This window comes from Thunnus thynnus, chromosome 11, assembly GCF_963924715.1.
Source record: "Thunnus thynnus chromosome 11, fThuThy2.1, whole genome shotgun sequence".
In the NCBI taxonomy this organism is placed as follows: domain Eukaryota; kingdom Metazoa; phylum Chordata; class Actinopteri; order Scombriformes; family Scombridae; genus Thunnus; species Thunnus thynnus.
Window position 1 is genome coordinate 27995373 of NC_089527.1, and position 19030 is coordinate 28014402.

At 37.8% G+C, this 19030-nt stretch overlaps 1 protein-coding gene across 2 annotated transcripts in view; it reads right to left on the reverse strand.

Annotated features, from left to right (window-relative positions):
• Positions 1-17125, reverse strand: part of LOC137193086 (contactin-associated protein-like 5) — an 81318-nt gene extending 64193 nt beyond the window's left edge. The window contains exons 1-3 of one of the 2 annotated variants that reach the window (XM_067604278.1): positions 16927-17125; positions 3649-3759; positions 2025-2218 (exon numbers count right to left, since the gene is read on the reverse strand). In XM_067604278.1, coding sequence (XP_067460379.1) covers positions 2025-2218; positions 3649-3759; positions 16927-16999 — 378 coding nt within the window. In that variant the 5' untranslated portion in view covers positions 17000-17125. Of the gene's footprint in view, positions 1-2024; positions 2219-3648; positions 3760-16926 lie in introns of those variants that run through there. The other variant, XM_067604277.1, reaches the window with a different exon arrangement.
• Between the last annotated feature and the right edge of the window lie 1905 nt (positions 17126-19030).

The following is a 19030-nucleotide window of genomic DNA, read 5'->3' on the forward strand; positions in this document are numbered from 1 at the left end:
CACATTTGCACATTACAAAGTATATTTAAAAAAATGTTAACTAGTTGTTTTTTGGAAATAAATACATCAAAACTGCTCATCTTAAATGCAAAAAAGGCTCTGTTTGGTGGAGGGATGTTTTGACGTGCCTTCAAAAAAGGTACACCTAGCCTCAGAGTCAGAAACTTATCCCAAACTCATCTTTGATTTAATTTTCGTTCTTACTTTTGATAATACATTTTTAAAAAGATGGAGGAAGATAAATAATTTAAAACAACATGCAGCACAAGACGTCATGTCCACCCTCACATCTCTGTGCTCTTTTAATACCAACACAGTTGGTCTCATGCAAGAACATTTTTGTATCATAAACCTCTCGTTTGCTCTTACGAGTGTTCCAAGTCAGACTCAACAAACTGTCAAATTTGTCATTTGTCGCTCATTTGAACATGATAAATGTCACCTATTCATGAGTAGTTATGCCTTGGAGAGATTTAATCGTTAGCATAATGATCACCCATAAAATTGCTATGTAAGGCGACCTGTTCCACTCTGTTTGTGGGTGAGTTTCATTCACAAAAATGTTCCCAAAGAATACAAAGAAGGATTCAGAGCTTCAGGTCCTGCTTTTAGAAATCAGCAGACAAAAACATAACAAATTTATCATTGACAGTAGTACAGGACCTGAAACATTTAGAAAATAATAATACAGCTGCCAGCAGCGTGTCATCAGAGCAGCGCTCTACTGTGACAGAAATGAAGAGGGAATGGTTTGACATGAGGTTAGATGATAAAAAGCAAAGTGGTCCATGATGAGAGGCAGTCAAGGGATGTGACAGTCACAGAGATATTAGACAAAAGAATATTATAGCCTTACAGTAGGTGATGTTACACAGTCAGGAGACAGAAGATGATCCTGGACAGAGATCTGCAGAAAGACCCTGAGGCAGCTGTCAGAGTGAGACAATTTTCCAACAACTGATGAAATTTAGAAGTTGTTGTGTTGAAATATGCCAATGATAATCATGAAATCTAAAAAAACCTCATAGTAAATTGGCAGCCATGATGAGGATGATATGGTGAACAGATGATGACTTGTACGAAAGTTATTATTCATATCTAAGAGAGAATTCTAAGTATAAGAAATTGGTTAAGTGCTATAAATTGTCTGAAATCACTCACATGTGCCACTTAGGAACTAATCTGTTGGTATGAGTGCTTCTTGCATGAGGCCCGATGAAAGAAAGACCACTTTGCAGCACTGACATGCCATTGGGCGACTACATACTCTGCTATTTGGACTGACAAGTAGGATAATTTACGGAAAAACAATTTAACATCTTGTTAGCAGCCCTTGACATAAATGGGACGAACGCTAGAATTAATGACATATGCCAACATCAGATCAACATCAAATTTTCTTCGACTGTGAGTCCTTGTGCAAGCTGTCATAACACACTGTGAAATTACATGGAAGATAAAAAAAAATGCAGTGTAATAATTGCCTTGACACCAGACACTTCACACACCATGAAATGTGTGATAAGATGTGTTACCTGACCCCGACCTGCAGTGCCATCAATAGATAAGAGCGTGAAAAGGAGTTGATATCTCATGACTGTAGGCTAAATAATGTTTTCTGAGTCTGACCATAAAAATCCTGAAAAATCACTGCATATAAATCCACATTCTCCAGTGTACCTACAGTACTAGTCAAAAGTTTGGACACACTTTCTCATTCAAGTGAAGTGAACAACTGTATATTGTTAGTTGTTCTTTGCATCCTGAAGAAGACCAGACAAGGCACATTTTTAAAAAGCCATAAAAAGCCAGGAACAATCCCTGGACTTTCTTTTGTCTATATGTGAACATGTCTACACCCACCTCCAGTGAACGCCTCCACAGTACATGTCTGATGACTACACTCACTTAATCTCTTTTAAAAATGATTCTGGTTGTATCCAGTTACCAGTAGTATACCACAATGCATCCAAAGTGACCTCACAGCAGAGCTGATCAAATGACATGTCCACGTGTTTACTCACTGCTACACCGTCTTCATGCCTGTACTGTTTCCAGGCCCGGCCCGTGTCACTGTAGAGCAGCAGGTAACTGCTGACCCAGTCCCAGCTGTCATAGCGTCCCTGCGTGGCCACTGCCGTCACCTCCATCTGCTCCCTGAGGTCCACCTGGAGCCAGGGCTCTTGGTCGGTCACCATGGGAGACCAGCCCCCTGCTCCTGAAGGAGAGCAGAGAGGTACAGTCAGAGGGGGGATCCATTCAACATTGATTCAGTGGATGATCAGTCTGGATTGTTTGTGGTGAATGCTCAGTGGCCACTGAGCTCAGATTGCAAAAACATATAAAATCCTGATGTAAGTACAGAGAGAGCTTCTAGGTGAAGTTACATTCTTGCATCCACAGTGAAATGTATACAGACAGCAGAAATCACACTCCTTTTCCAAAATAGCCTCTGTTACACAAGCCTCCCTTACACAATGTACAGTACCATTCAAAAGATTGGACACACTATCTCATTCAAGTGAACAGGATGGTGTGTCAAAACTTTTGACTGGTACTCTATTTTAACATTAAGGGTGTCTGAAACATGACTAATCTACTAGTGTACCTACTAGCAATATTATGCACAATTTCAAAAAAATTGAAGGGGATGTATCATCCGTGTTTCCAGGTCTATATCTATATTCTGGGGCTCTGCTAGAATATCTTTGTATGATTTACAGTTCAAAAAACTCCTTGTATATGTTATATATTTTAGCTCCTGTCTCTCCCCTACCGATGAGCCCACTCTGTTCTGATTGGCCAGCTCCCAGAAGCTGCTCCTTGGTAAACAAACAATAGTAGTCCAATTTCACTTCTTTTTCTCGTTTTTTACTCAAAATGGAAACTTTTCAAACACATCCATATGTATTCAAACCTGAATCTGATCCAAAATATGCTAGTGGACAACAAGAGCAACCCATGGAACAACTTTAGCAACAAAGGCTACAGAATGGAGGGCCGTTTGTGGGCATGCGCAAACAATCTGATGTCATCACGAGGAGGAATTAGAGGTGACATTGCAAACTAAGCGTTCAGACCAGGTTGAAGCCCTGGATTTTGACTTTCAGGGAGCATTTTAGCTACATATGGTCACCACAAATTCTTTTATCATGTTAAACAAAAAAAATCTGACATTATAAGAGTATATAAATAACAGAAAATCACATAAAGCATGAAATGTCCTCTTTAAACAATTATTTTTTAGCATTCACTGACTGCAGCGTTCATAAGATTTTGATTTTGTATAAATGTCTAAGGCTCATGGGAACTGTAGTTGTTGAGTGCTGTTTGTTCAACAGCTGTCTCCTTTACATACAGTAGAATGCTACAAGTTGCAGTGTATCAGAGGAGCAACTGGGACCAAAAGAGCAAGCAATGAAAAGCCCATATGGCTGCTCCAAAATAGTTCATACTGTATAAGCACATAGCTACAAGACATCACTTGTCAGGAAAATGTAAACATTTTCTGATGGAGGGAGAAAGGGAGAATTAAAAGAGAGACAAAAAGAGAAGAAAAAGACAAGGTCACTCCATGGCTGCATGAGTGGTTACTCCTGAAAATCTATTTCATTCAATCCATGCAGGAACATACTCTGTAGTACTCACCATCTCTTCTGTTGAGCTTGGCGTTGTAAGCAGCATAGCTGACTGAGGAGTGAGAGGAGCTCTGAAAGGATGAATGGGGTAATGTGGATACCAGAGGACCATTGCAATTATCTGTCAAAGAAAACCAAAAAAAAAACAGACTATTCAGAAGCAAGTAAGTAAAAATGAATTTTAGAGAATATAAATTAGTTGGGAGGAAATAACTACATGTGAAAATTCAAAACATTTCTTTGTTGTAAGTTCTGTCTTTCACATGCTAATCACACTGTATGAAGAGTGGTTTTGAAGGGGTTATACTCTTTTGGATTTATCCAGCTGACAGAAATAATAGAAAATGCACCATAGACTAGTTAATCCTGTTCCAAAGTGCATCATTACCTGCCAGTGGTGGAGTTAGCAAGGGTTAGGGAAAATAACAAGGCTGCCTCACTTATCCAGCTCTCAGATACCTCAAACAGTCTATTAACCCATGCAGTGACCCTTGAAATCATGACAGAAAATGCTTTGGTTCCTTGTGTGTTCACAGTATGTGTGTGCTCTTTTTAATCCGGTGCAGCGGTGTGGCATTACAACACATTGAGCAACAGGCAGGAGCAGATTGAGAGTCCAGTGATTTAAACCTGTCAATCTCATCTTCCTCTGATCTACCCTGTCCGCCACAATATGAGCAGTAAATCGTACAACAACAGCCGCGCCGCTGTTTGGCTTCAGTGAGCACAGAGCTGCATTAAGGCCTGTATCTGAGAATGTGATGAAAACTGGCACCAGCCTGATTACAATTATCCCTGCACTCTCGCCATCAGCGTGCAGTTCGCTCCTCTGAGTGTGAGAGGCTTGTTGCTTTAGGATGCCATTCTACTTCAAGTTCAGATGGATTCTGAGCACATCTGGAGTGGCAATTGGCCATCCATCTGGTCGACAACAGCCCAGCAGAACAGACAGCTTGTGCTTCTTCCCCTTTTGGGCGTCCCGCTGAATTTCGACTGACCTGATTTGGCTGCTCTCAGATCATTTGTCAAGAGATTTTCCTAATCCTGATTTCAAGTGTGACTAAAGTGGATCAAGCTGTTTTGTTCAAGACTCAAATTGTTGGCTGAGCTACAGTACAGTTGCAGATGTTCATCGGGGAAATGAGAACACTGGCACTCCATCTTAACGTACCGCAACTGGGGTTATTATGCAAGCACTGGGCTTTTAATCTGTCAAAAGTATCCCAGATCCTACTTCTGATCCCAAAAGGATAAGTCTTACTCTTCTTATCTCCCTTTCAATCTGTATCCAGCCATCCTTTCTAGCATGATGCTTCACTAGCTGAAGAGCTGACTGAACCTCTCTGATGTGAGCTTACACCTCAAAAGCCTGGTCCATTGCTTTGCTCCTCCATTCCATCTATATCCATCTCTCTCTCTCTCTCTCGATATATATATATATACATATATACATATATATATATATATATATATATATATATATATATATATATATATATATATAGCAAATGAGACCACAACAACTACAACAAGCAACACAGTATTTTGATGGTATAACATGTGCTCTAAAATTGATGGTGAACCATAAATCAGACAGACCCTGACGTTGTTCACGGCTCCAATCTACAGATCTGGTGTGTGATCCAAATGGCTGCCTGTCACTCAGGACGACTTATGGATGGAAGATGATTTGTCTACAAAGCTGCTCTTTGGCCTGTGGGATAACTGAAAATCCTCTGAAGCTGACTCATGATTTCTATGCAGGGCTCAGTTGTTTGAATCTTATAGCCAAATGAACCCAGATGTGCATATGATTGCTTTCAGATGTACACATGCGCATGTACACAACTAAAACCGTGAGGGAACATTTAATCTCTCTTGAAATCAGTCAAGTACATCAAGAACTATGAAGTAAGAGCTTTTAGTTTCAAGCACAGAAGTGCTAGGAAAGGACAATGCTTTATTTGCACAGAAAATCAGGAGGATGGCTAAGTGGTTTCATTTTGACACAACAGAGGTTATCACTGAATGTGTTTGGGATAATAATAATAAGTGAGAAAGCATAACACCTGCACACTGACTCTAAACGACAAAGGCAAATGATAAGAAAGGTGTTATGTTTTTTGTATCCTATAAAAAGACCAAAACGAATTATGCTTTAGTCAGTTCAATTCTTTCTGACTTCTCTGTCTCAGCCCCAAGTTACTGCTGAAGACATAAGTCTTTAAAAATAAGCTTCCTACATACTGTATTTTTTAATTTTTAAAAAAAGGCTACGTAATAACCTAAAACAACTGGAACTATAGTTCCAATGTTACTAAAACAGGGGCAAATAGTGCATTAAATTCAGCTGCAGACTAATGGAGCTTCATGGTAGTTCAGGTAGGAAGTCAGTTTATATTCACATGTTCCATAGACCCTTCTGTCATGTGTGTCCACAACCTACCTCTCACAATAGGCGGTCTATATAAACATTTTCAAACAGTCTGCCTACAACAATGCTAAGTTTTACCCTTGCTGCTACACTACTGTCTGCTTCAGAATTTTAACTCCCTCCTCCTCCTCAGCCTCATCTTGTATAAGCATTTGATTGTTTGTGAATCTTGAATGTTTCTTTTTGATATGTGTTCATGTTCATCAAATGTTGTGTATCTCAGGCACTGCAAGGCGGAAATGTGATCTCAGGAACAATCTGTATCAAGCCTGCTCAGATTTGTTCCAGAGCATCACATGACCAGAGCCACACTGCCAAACTAAAATGCATTTTGCCACAATAAATGGTTAAATTCTTCACATAAGTGTTCTGACTGACGTATATGCTCTTGTATTTATAGCAGAAGCACGACATAAAAGATTGACTCAAAGTAAACTACAGTGGTCATGTTCACTGTAATCAAAGAATGAGTCCCTCAGTACAGCAGTGTAGCTCAATGCAATGATTTTAATATGTTTCGGACAATACCAGTAGCTTATGGCACAGAGAAATAAGCTATATCAGACTATGCAGACAATACTTGTTTGTAAGATCAGTTAATTGTTGGTTTAGCTCTTTTTTATGGGATTTGCTGTTGGTAAGAAACTGAGAGCCAGGCTTTCTTTTTCAGGAACGCCCTGATCCAACCCTGTCTCCTTGTAATTACGAAATGTAGTGCTTCATTCAATGGAAAAACATGATCTGTGAATATAATCCAGGCAGCAATTACGTTTGCCAATGCAGTGATTGGAAAAACAGTTTATTTGTATATGAATGTAATTTCTAGGAGAAAAGGTTGCCTGATCACACTTATTTTTACATACCTACATACCAGTGTTCTCCTCTGCCTATTAGCATGCACGCCTGCATGCACAAAACAGAAGCAGTTTCACAATGAAATCAAACTCAATTATTAACTCAAATGTGTCTTTTGTAGCACACATGGGCTGAATATTTAAAGCTCTTGTTGCAGAGGCATCAGTGCACCTGAAGACGACTATGTGCCCAAATCAAATAAACATGGCTCACCAGATATGAGAAAGTCTTGTTTCCTCTTGAATATCGAGTCTTGGGAAATGTACAAACTTTTATGTCCTAAAAATAGAAACGTGCAATAGAGATTGGGTTCTAGTGTAGCTTCTCAATCTGTCCTGGTCCTCTTCACTGGGTGGATCAAACCTGTGTGTTTAATGCTACAGCTGTGTTTATGTTGGTCATGCTCTAGAAACATATATTTAGGTGCACAATGACAGTGCTTGTTTTAATATAATGATTTTTGTTTGGGGTTTTAAATATTTTTAAGAGGGTTTGAATAATCTTATTATTAAAGTTTTGTTTGGCATAAGTTCTTGTCATTTTAAAAATATTCTGAGGTCCAAGAAAATGAAAATTCTGAATATCTATAATGGATCCCTTACATCCTCTATATCTGTTTGCCTTTGCAGATAAATTCCTCCATTACTGAAAAAGCAGTCTGTGTGTGTTTGTCTGTCTGGGGAATTTCTTGCAAACTGCTATAAAGCATTCAATTTACACTCCACACGTAAGGATGGTTTTTATGTATTCATTAACACTTAATCAGTTTTTTGTTTTTTTTTCCATTAAGCAGATTGTTGTCCTATGAAATGTCAAATATCTGACATGAAATTACCACAGCCCAAAGAAATGTCTTCAAATTGCTGAATTTGTCTGACACACACTCCAAAAAACTCAAACCATTACAGTAATAGAACCATAGACAGAATCTTTTACTTGATAAATTACTCAAAATTGTCATCTATTAGTATCCTCCGGGTTATCATTTTAACTAATTTTGTCAGCAACACAGTACAAAGTCTCCAGGCCAGAAATTATTATGGTAATTTTCTGCTATGGAGCAATGAAAACCTTTAAAACCGTATATACATCCTTTGTAGCAGTGATAAACCCCACAAGAGCAAAGACAGTCTGTTGGAGGGTGCAGAAGTTCAGTCAACACAGACCACAGCATCAATAATATCAAAGGGTGCAGAGATAGTATCTTGTAACAGAGTGGCCTCAGACCTCTGTGTGGTATTGATAAAGCCTCATATGATACCTTGCATGGACTAACAGGCTTTGGGGCTCAGTGACCTCTGCTTAGTGATACCCTGAGTAGATCTGAGGTATCGGCTGACAATTAGTCCCAAACGCTGGCTGAATTCAAGGAAGCACACATCAATACAAGTGATTGAGAAACACGGCTTGCTTTACTGTAGCACTTCATTTCTCTGAACACTACAACAATCCCACAGTGCTACATATAATCTAAAGGGACGTTTACAGGAAGCCTGCAGGATGTTTTACTGGGCTATTGACAGCTTTAGTGATTATACACATCTCATCTGCCAAACATTAATTATTCAATGCTCATTCAAGAATGTTCTGCGACAGGATTTGTGTTAATTTTCTGCTGGATTACAGGATTTCCGGGAGCATTTTACATAACGGCTTGGTAAAGATAATGGGGTAATAATGGGCAATACTGCCATGTACTGCCGTTGTAAAAACAGAGGGAGTAATCATGAAGGCCTAATATCTTGGTAATGTAAAAGTAGGGTTTAATTTTAATTAAGCCATTACTGAGAGAAAACTCCTCAGTAATTGTATTGGGTGGATGGTTTGTTTTTAAATGGTCCTAAACTAAAATAAGGTCGAGTTGAAATCAAATACAGCTTAAGTTCATCTCCATTTCCATTCATGGCAACAAATTTGACACTTCTTTTTAGGAAATTATGGTCTATACAGTAGATATGTTTCACCTGAAACTGTACTTTTTGCTTTTGAGTTAAAAATAATCTAATTTTTTTATTTGATTTGCAACTGAGTGTACACAGTAAGTGCCTGTGCCACAAAATGCAGTTAAGCATCTAATCAGACAGTAAAAAGAGTGGCAAATGTATATAGATATAAGTAGATGTATGAATATTCTGAAAGAGCAGTATGTACAGAATACATAGGATAAAGAGTATGAAGCAATTTATTTAGTAGTTTGATTTTAGTTAAAACCTAAATAAAATATCTTTGGAAAGAGTGGTTTCCATTTCTTATGTGTTTCACCTGTGCCATGAAAGCTGACTGAGTTTTATTCTTACAGCTTTACATGGCATTTGGTCTCAGTGTGGTGGTGAACGCACAGTCACTCGGGTCGAGACACATTTGTAGATAGAATGTTAGTGTCGCTGTGCTAACCTCAGGGTGTTTTGAGATATTCATTGGTTCAAATCGGGTTGAATAAAGGCCACAAAAACCCAGATTAAAGGACAACACACAGTAAAACCATATTTACACACTGTAATAATGCTGTGACCTCAGACTGTGTAACAGAGAACCAGCACGCTGAGTTTAAAAGCGTTTTTTTTTTTCAGTTCCCTGTTATTACATTATAACCAATATACAATCATAGAGTGTGAACATACAAGCTTGTGTCTGAGTCACAGGAAACTTCACAGTGTAATTGCATAAACTAATAGCATGTGAAATCCACTTAGGTGTGAGCAGGCCTTGGCATTTTATCCCTTTTATTTTAATACCCAATTTGTTCATTCTGGAGACTGAATGTTCAAAACAGAATCATTTCTTTTTCTTTTCAATACCTCCTTTTTCATCACTGCAACCAGCCCTCGCTGATTATTGCATCCATCTTATTGGCACAGTCGATAGATAGTGGGTGTTGATAATCCTCTCAAACCCTCTGCCAGTAACACTGAAAATGAATAGAGGATGAAACTTACAGACTCTACAGTTATTTGAAGCATATTCATTGCCCTCTATATATTGGGAATCGGTGCAGCATCATTGTGACCAATACAGCTGGAAATGTAATGGCCTCCATTCTGGCGCCACATTCGTCACAATAGATTTTTTTTGCTCCTGAGAGACTGGGCTGAAATTATTTCTCTAAATAGTCTTATATCATATATCCATTGTATTTTCTTCTTACTCATTGCAATCAAACTGTATTTTGTTCTGTACACTGAATCTCTGTAGAAGAATAATGTAAAAACATTCTTATACCCTTAGTTTTCTGAATTCTGGCAATAAACAGTGTGGCATATTATCAGCTTCTTTCTTTTTCTGGGTTCAATTGATTTTCCAGGTGATTTTTCATGCACTCAAATAATGTGAAAAGAAAAAAAAAAATCTAAAACAACAGTGTGAAGACACTACCTCTGTCTATATATGGTCTCCACATCAAGCAGCCTAATAATTTAATAGAAATGGATCAGAAGAAACATAATGCTTTGACTGAGATAAAATAGAAACTATAAATGTCTCTGCAAAGCAGCAGAAATCCTCTGTAAGGCTGTACGTACTCAATATAATCAAATAAACATGTCCTTTGTAGTAGTGCTCTTTATTCAATTTCAGCTTTGAAAGTCACTCTGATGGTAATCATCCATTACCATTCTGTGGGATTATACTCTGTTCTGGGACTAATCATTGGACACTTTACTTTCACCATTGAACTTTCTGATATATAGTTTTTATATTTATTAGATTTTAGTTTAGTCAATATATTTACTTATGGACCTGACTCACTGCACAGATTGCACATTTGCACATATTGTAGTTGATTGTTCTCCACCCCATTTGATACTGATATATATATGTTGTTTTTTTCTTTACCTTATACTATGCTATCTTGCAAATTTTGCACACCAATTTCCCTCAGAAAATATATTAGTAAAGTATTATCTTATCTCATCTCATCTCATCTCATTTAATCTTATGCAATCAATTGGAAAGGAATAAGGATGGAAATTTGTTTTTTCACATATAGTCCACTCAGTGATCTGCCCAACACCAAACGAAACATAATAACAATGATTCTGTCCTATCAAATATTAAAATATATAACAATCCAAGAATTATTATTCTTATAATCAAGTGTAAGAGAAAATGATTTAAGTTAAGGTTAAGATGAGATTTCACTTATTATGTAAAAATAGTGTAACACAACAAATCTAAATACAATAAAATAAATTAAAGAAAGATTTAAAAAAACCATAAATTAAAAATTACAACTAATTTCACTCAATATTTTTCTACAAATCAAAAATCAAATTTTTGTACAAAATGTACAATTTTCCTGTGACATCAGGTTGATGAGGAAAGTAATTCTCATGACATACATTTTTGGTCTGAATATTTATTTCATTTTCTTTTGTCTGGAAGAAATATGTGTTCTGTATGTTTAAACATGAGGAAAAGTGCCTGTGCTAGAAAAACCGTGGTGCTCTGCCTCATTACCTTTTGATAAATTCATCAGGCCTTCAGTGTGTACAGCAGTAGGTGTTCCTTGAGTACCTGCTTCACATTCATTAGCTGAGTGAGTCTGCAGCTGTTCTGCTGTGATGCTATACAGTACATGCAAGCTCTGCTTCAACATGCACTGGTTGCTTTGGATGAGAAAGTAATGAAAGTATCTGCTCACTGAGCTAACTTAAGGCATGAAATTTTAAGTAAATATATGTGTGTGGTGGTGTGCCATGGATGCCTGGTGCTGGAGTCTCTGCTGTGAGGGAATCGCTGAAAGCATATAGCAATATTCCACCCACAAACCCTTGGTGAGGAGTGTCTTATCATCTGGTAATGAAAGCCTCCGTTTTTCCCAGCCTATAGCAAAAAACACATTTCCACTTGTAGAAAGAAACATTCCCTTACAAGCAGCCTCATATTGGCCTGTGACTAGGCCATGGTTGTCATTATACAAAAGGCTTACATAGGTGGCCTGGATTATATGAATTATACAGTGGCTCTACAAGAATGGTGCAAAAGCAGTCCAGTAAATTACATATCAGCAATGCCAAACAGTATCTCAGTGTGAGAGTTTCTACCGTGTTTTGTTATCATTTATAGCTCTCCATGTGTGCTGCAATTGCAGTGGAGCAGAAGAGAGACAGTGAACAAGGTGAAGCACTGGAGTTGACGAAAGCTACACTCGTTACTTTACTGTAGGTGCAATAAAAGCTTCAGGCCAAGAAGAGTAATTTATAAATGTAATCCATGCAAAAGATTGACAGACTCCAAATGATGAAAAATACTGCTGTAAAGAGTGTGATTTGTGACACAACCAAAATAAATAACAGAGCATAATATGAAATGATAGAGATTTTTCTATCATCACATGATATATATTGTCATATCACACAGCCCTACCACCCAAATAGACTTACCAGTGGCTAGCTAGCCAGCTTTCTAACCCAGATTTCTCAATTTTTTCAACAACTTCCTGTCCAACAAGAAGAACTAAAAGACTGCTATGTTTTAACTTCCAGCAGGTGTCACTATTGTTTGCTAAACTAAATAGGTCACAACAACCACACAGTGACAAAACTGACAATCTCTTCTGTCTGACTTCCAGTAAGTCTATAAATAGTTACAGAGATTAAGTGTGATGCAATAACTAAATTTCAAATTGCAACACCTTACAGTACTGAAGAAAGTTAGTCAGTAATGCTCATTGGTTTGGTATTATAGCCAGAATAGTTTGAAGATTGTTTATAAAGTATTAATAGAAAGTGTGGTAACTTACACTTTAACGTCTTGGTGTGGGTAACTGTTGTCAATACAAAACCACATTACACCATGATGTGAGTACTGCCAGTAAAATCATTAAAAACAACCTCAGATCCAGCTAGGGAATTGTGCACAGAACTGAATAAAAAAATCAATGTATGTTTAAAAGAGATCCTTCACTCCCTGTATGAATAGTTTGAAAAGCCTCTCTTTTGCCTTTTTTTTCACTGTTACTATTACTGATATCATTGGAAGAGAACACTTTGTGGATTACTGTTGTCTCTAGCTCCGTGTTTTAAAGGTGCAGTGTGTACAATTTAGTGGCATCTAGTGGAACAGACTTTGCAGAAATGGAATATAATATTCATAAATATATTTTAAGAAGTGTATAATCCCATGAAAATAAGAATCGTGGTGTTTTCGGTACCTTAGAATGAGCCCTTTATATCTACATAGGGAGCAGGTCCTCCTCCAAGGAGCCCGCCATGTTGCACCACCATGTTTCTACAGTAGCCCAAAATGGACAAATGAAATGCTGGCTCTAGAGAGAGCCTTTCACGTTTTTCACGAGTTTTGTGGCCACTGTAGGTTCTCCTACTTGCTTGCAAGGGGAGGGTGAGGGGAGAGGTGTTCAGTTGGTTGCAATCTTCAACCTTACCACTAGATGCCAGTAAATCCTACACACTGGTCCTTTAATAACAGTTTATTCTGCCGAGGTGTAGTCAGAACTAGGGGTGGGTGAAAAAAAAACGATTCACATAAGAATCGTGATTTTTATCTTCTACAATTCTGAATCAATTCATAAATGGCAAAAATTGATTTTCTATATGTAAATTATTAACTTGACAGAAAGAAAAAGGTCTAGCCTGACTACAGGGGCAGTGCAGCACCTGGACGCTGGGTGCACTTTTTTTCATTTAATGACTAAATGACCTTGGCAAGAGGAACATGAAGAATATTGTGAATACTTGATACGCCAGAGACAAAGGATCAGAGTGACGATCTCCAACAGTAACAAATGAGACCGGCTGATCAACACACTGCAGCACTTAAACAACTTAAACCAACTCTGGTGGGATGAAGAAAATAACTCGGTGCTCAGTCCGTCTAACCTCAAAAGCCCTGTGCCCGTTCAGTATCTTGGACAATGTTAGCTTTCCCCAGAGCTAATGGTGCAGCAGAGAGGCTGCTCTCCACTGCTGGAGACATGACATTAATAACAACATCTTATAATAACCTTATTCAAGAGTGAACACACCAACTTCTGTTTTCACAAAAGACATTTTACCAGTGATGTTGGTCAGTAAATTACATATTCATTTCATGATTTTCATACAGGCAGAAGACTGTAAGATGCTTCTAAATTAATGCAGTTAACTTTTTAAAATTAAAAAAAAGCTACACACACACTTTTCTCTGCTGCCAGTGCTGACCATTCACCTTAACTGCCAGTGATGTTTCATATTGCATTTCAGTGGACTAAGGACACCAGTGAATGGTTTGACACACAATATACTGGAGACCCCCCTTTTCTATTCATTCAATTGAGAACTGATTTTGAGTTGAATCGGACACCAAGAAACTGAATTGAATCGTGCGATTCCTGAAGATTCCCATTTCTAGTCAAAATCGATTTCAGCGGACCATAAAGGGAAAAATAATAATTTCACTATATTTGTGAATAGCTCCTCCAATCACTTTGCAATAACTGCAAAGGTGATGCCAATACAATAGCAATTAACTCCTACTCCATTGAATGCTGCTGTATCCAATGACGTACTGTACTCATCACTGTCTCTCTCCTGTAAAGCCAAGGAAAGTGCAGAGGGACCTCTTAGAGGATGTGACTGTCATTATCTCCATCTGACAAAGGCCCAACAAACAAGCCATGACACATCTCTGCTCCTCTCATTTTGTTTCTCTGTGGTAAATATGAGAGCAGTTCTTTGACCTCCAGGAGCATCTCACCATTTCATCTCAGAACAGCATGTTGGACCTGATCACTGCACACATTTGAGAACCACAGGACTGTCATAAATGAGTAATGCTGCAGTCGGTTTAGCTCACTTCCTCACCTTAACGTGAACTGCTTAAACCCTAACACACACTGTGTCACACTCCCCCTCAGAGAGCAAAGATCAACAAACAGATCATATGTTGACATGCCACTGGTGCATTCATATATTGGGAATCGTTATATTTTTAAAATGGCATGAAAGGTCAGAAGCCCTGCTAGTGGACTACATTATTTTTCACATTTGACAACACAAAAATTTTGTCCGCAACTAAAGGAGAGGTTCTGGGGTCAAATCTGACCATAAGATTTTATTTTCAATTGATATTATAGATTATATATCTTTGAAAGTTGACAAATTGGCCTGAAAGTGGAGCTAGATAGAGCAAGAGTTCTAGTGAGTCCAAAATGTTAAGGTTCATCCTCTGGGGAGAAAATTTAAATCAGAAAACTGACAATCCACTCATTAAAATTTGTGTAGAGGTGGAGATTTGGCCATGGATATCCACAGCAAATTTCATGCAAATCTGGCAAGTAATCCATGGACCAAATATATGGCCAATAGTCCAGCCTGTTCAGCCATGATGACTCAAGCTATCTACATTGTTCCTTTTCTAATTAATTGATAAACACACACACACACACACACACACACACACACACACACACACACACACACACAAACCACATACATACCACAGGATTCTTCTGAACTAATATCAGGGACACATGGGAAACCAGATCTTATTTTCAGAAACAGACAAGGGGAAAACATACACATATAAAATGTCAAATTATTCCAACCTTGTCTGGTGATGAAACATATTATATTGTGGCATTTATGTTCACCACACCGACAGAATGAGTTCATATAACACCATTTTACAATCTAATTGGAACTGCCTTGTTTTTCATTGTCCACTATTTTCTTTTATATTATTTTATTATTCTTGTTTTGCCAATTATAAAGCAAACTGAAATGGAGATATTGGTTCAGATTGTTGTTAAGATAACACTTGAATCATAGATGCTGCACGTGTTCCACTTGAAGGAGGTAGTGTTTTATTAACATCTTACATTTACTGCAAAATCAATAATAAAAGTTCACTCCGTTGTTTACTCTACCAACCTGTAAAACTAATGCTGCCCAGCAATAAATCCTACTTCCATAAAGGTTAAAAACGCTGAATTTTTGGCTGTAGTTCATGGTGCTGTATTGAGTCATACTGAGAGGTGTTTCTGATGGTTTGTCCAACCAATTTATATCACTAAATGGTAGACTGGCAACTGAGTGTCAATACTTTTAACACATTTATTTATCTAGCGCTGTATAGAATTTTTCTTTGGTTCAGATATGATGTCTCTTACTCTAAATGTTAACCCTGCTCATCTCTCCCACTGCAGATTTCTAAAAAGATTTTTGTACCATGGGCCAAACATAAATAAAAATAACTAACAAACATATGACATGCAGACGTTTTCATAATCTCCACAAATCAACACACATTTTATTGGAATTAGCCAACTCATGCAACCATTTGAAGATATTAAACTATACAGCTTCAGAATTCAGAATGAAAACCCTGTGTAAAAAAAAAAAAAAAAAAAAAAAAAAAAGCAATCTGTGTTTGGTGATGAGCTTTCAATCTCCAGTAGAAAAAAGACAATCAATGTGCGACATCACAGCACTATGGAAGCTTCAGTGGGCTGTGTAACAGTGGCACACAGTCTACCAATAATAATAACGCCTACTGTACTGTACAGCTGTGGCCAGTCAGCAGTTTCTCTTCTCCAACACACATCAGCAAAACATGTCTAAAGACTGACTCTCACAAAACCCACATGAAAGCTTTGTGTGCCAAATAACCTGCGGTCTACTAAACAGCTATATCCAGGCTGCAGTCTCTCCAGACTGCATTTGACTTGTGAATGAAAAGAAATAAACCTGTTTGCTTGACCTTCATCACACACTAAGAGCTCATTCTGCTCCACAGAAACACACCGGAGGGGAAACATCAATAACTTCTACATCTGCCTGATACTGACACAAGGGAAACCGCCTTAAAGTATACTCTTTGAAGTAGACTTCAAATGACCTACAGTCCGTCTGTAATAGTCACGATGCTTCCTCTGCTACAATAGGAGGACGCAGGTTTGAACAGCCTCTGTCTGTTTTCTACACATCAGCGCTGCCGTCAGCTTCATGTTAACAGACTGGAGAGGAGAGGAACTTACAGGTGAGCTCTGAGTGAAATACTCACAGTGAGTGGCGGCGGATGCTCCGCTAAAGACGCTCAGAGTATAGAGGGTAACCGTATGCAGCAGAAAAAACATCTTCCCAGCCGTGGTGTGGTATTATCCGTGTGTCTGCAGCCAAGTGATCAGTGTCGGGAGTAAACACAGAGGAGAGGTTCCTCCTCCCCTTCTGTCGAGGGATGGAAGGAGTCTGATATAGAGGAGCAGACCGCTCCCACGACGACACTCCCTCACTGTGAGAGGTACATCCTCTCTCTCTCTCTCTCTCTCTCTCTCTCTCTCTCTCTCTCTCTCTCTCTCTCTCTCTCCATCAGTCTTTATTGGCAGATACACAGAACTGTGATGCCCAAGCACTGCTATAAAAATGCAAACACACAAAATCACAATCACATCCACAGAGAAAAGCTGTGCATGCAGCAGAAAATAAGCTTATGAGATTTTAAAATAATACATATGCAACAAAATAAGCTTGGAGTGGCAGAGTGTTGTTGTGGCATTTTGGTAATGCCTGCATTCTTATTTGTAGCTCTTGTATGTGTGGTAGGGCACTAAACAATGTAAAGCATGTCCTTGGAGTAGCCTAATTAAGTGGTTTTTCATCTTGTCACGTTTTATGAAAAAAAGTAGAAAATCTAACCGGCTTTCTGTCTCAAATTCAATTAGGCGTTATTGGCATGAAAGCATGTTGTACACGGTTTATAATGTAAGTACAAAAACAAAAAAACAAACAAACAAATAAAAAAAACAATTTAATGTATCTAGTTTGCACATTTCCACACTTTATACACTATATAGGCTACAATACTACATTGTACAACCACATTTCTGGACAACATAGTAGGCTACACCATAATACAGAACAACATAAGGTTGTAAAGAAATCAATAAAAAATAATAGAATACATATGTTAAGATGTTACAGAGTTCAGCAGTTGAATGAAGAACCATATAACATACTGAAAAACAAAAGAGGATGGCATTTAAGTTTTATTTTAGTGAAGACCTTGATTCTTTATACAGGCTGCAGTGTAGCAGGAAGTGTTGCTATGTCTCTATCTCTTATTGTTGGCAGAACTGGCTCAGTCTGTTTTCTCTGTATTTTCTCTTGCCAGGTTTGTCTGTGTCCACCACTCTCAATGGTCAAGTTATGGTCACTCAGTCTTTTTTTGAAGCAGTGTCTTTCTCAGTTATCTGAATTCACATAAGCATGTGAATTGCCACTGCACAGGTTTTGTGATTGCTGCACAGCATGTACTGTATGAGGAGATTGTATAAGGTTTAGTGTGTATAGTCAGAAATTTCAAATATTAAAAAGAAGACAATAAGCTTTAAAAGACTATACAAGGTACAGTATTCAATATAAAATACAGTATACAACACATATACAACTATGTTACTGTACTCCATAGTACACTACAATGAATGAAAAAAAAAAAATCTTTGAAGATGAATCTATGAAGAGAATGTATACGATTGGAAGAGACAGAGTTTAATAATAGTTGTTCTATACATTTATATGGTGAAAGCCTTAGAAAAAAGAAATAACATCTAAAAAAAAAAAAAACAACAACTCGAGAGCAGGCAGATTTTTGGTACAGTTTCATGTGTTTTCTACTGGTTTTCCCTCAGGCTCTGACACATATTGCTGCTTCCATGGCAATGTCAGTTTGTTTGCTGAGTATAAATCATGATGAATCATATTTTGTACTGAGAGTGTGAAGAAGTTTCGATATGTAATGGTGTTATACACCGTTACATAGCACACTATAATAAAAAATCATTGGAAAAAATATTCTACAAAATATATAACAATACTCACAATAATACAGTGATACACTCAGTAATTTGATATGAATGGAAGAACAAAAGAAGAAAATGAATTGAGTAAAAATCAAGAAGAGCAGCTCCCTCTCTCTTGCTTTAGATCTTTTCAGCACCACAGCGGCGGACAGTTCCCTCTTCATAGACACTGAAAATAACAGAGTGTCTTTTGTAGTTGTCTTTTGTAGTTTCATAAGTAAATTAAATCAATTAAAAATATATGACTGTACCTGTGTTCTATGTAACACTTTCTTTCAATTTCCAATTTCCTATAATTTCCTACAAAGG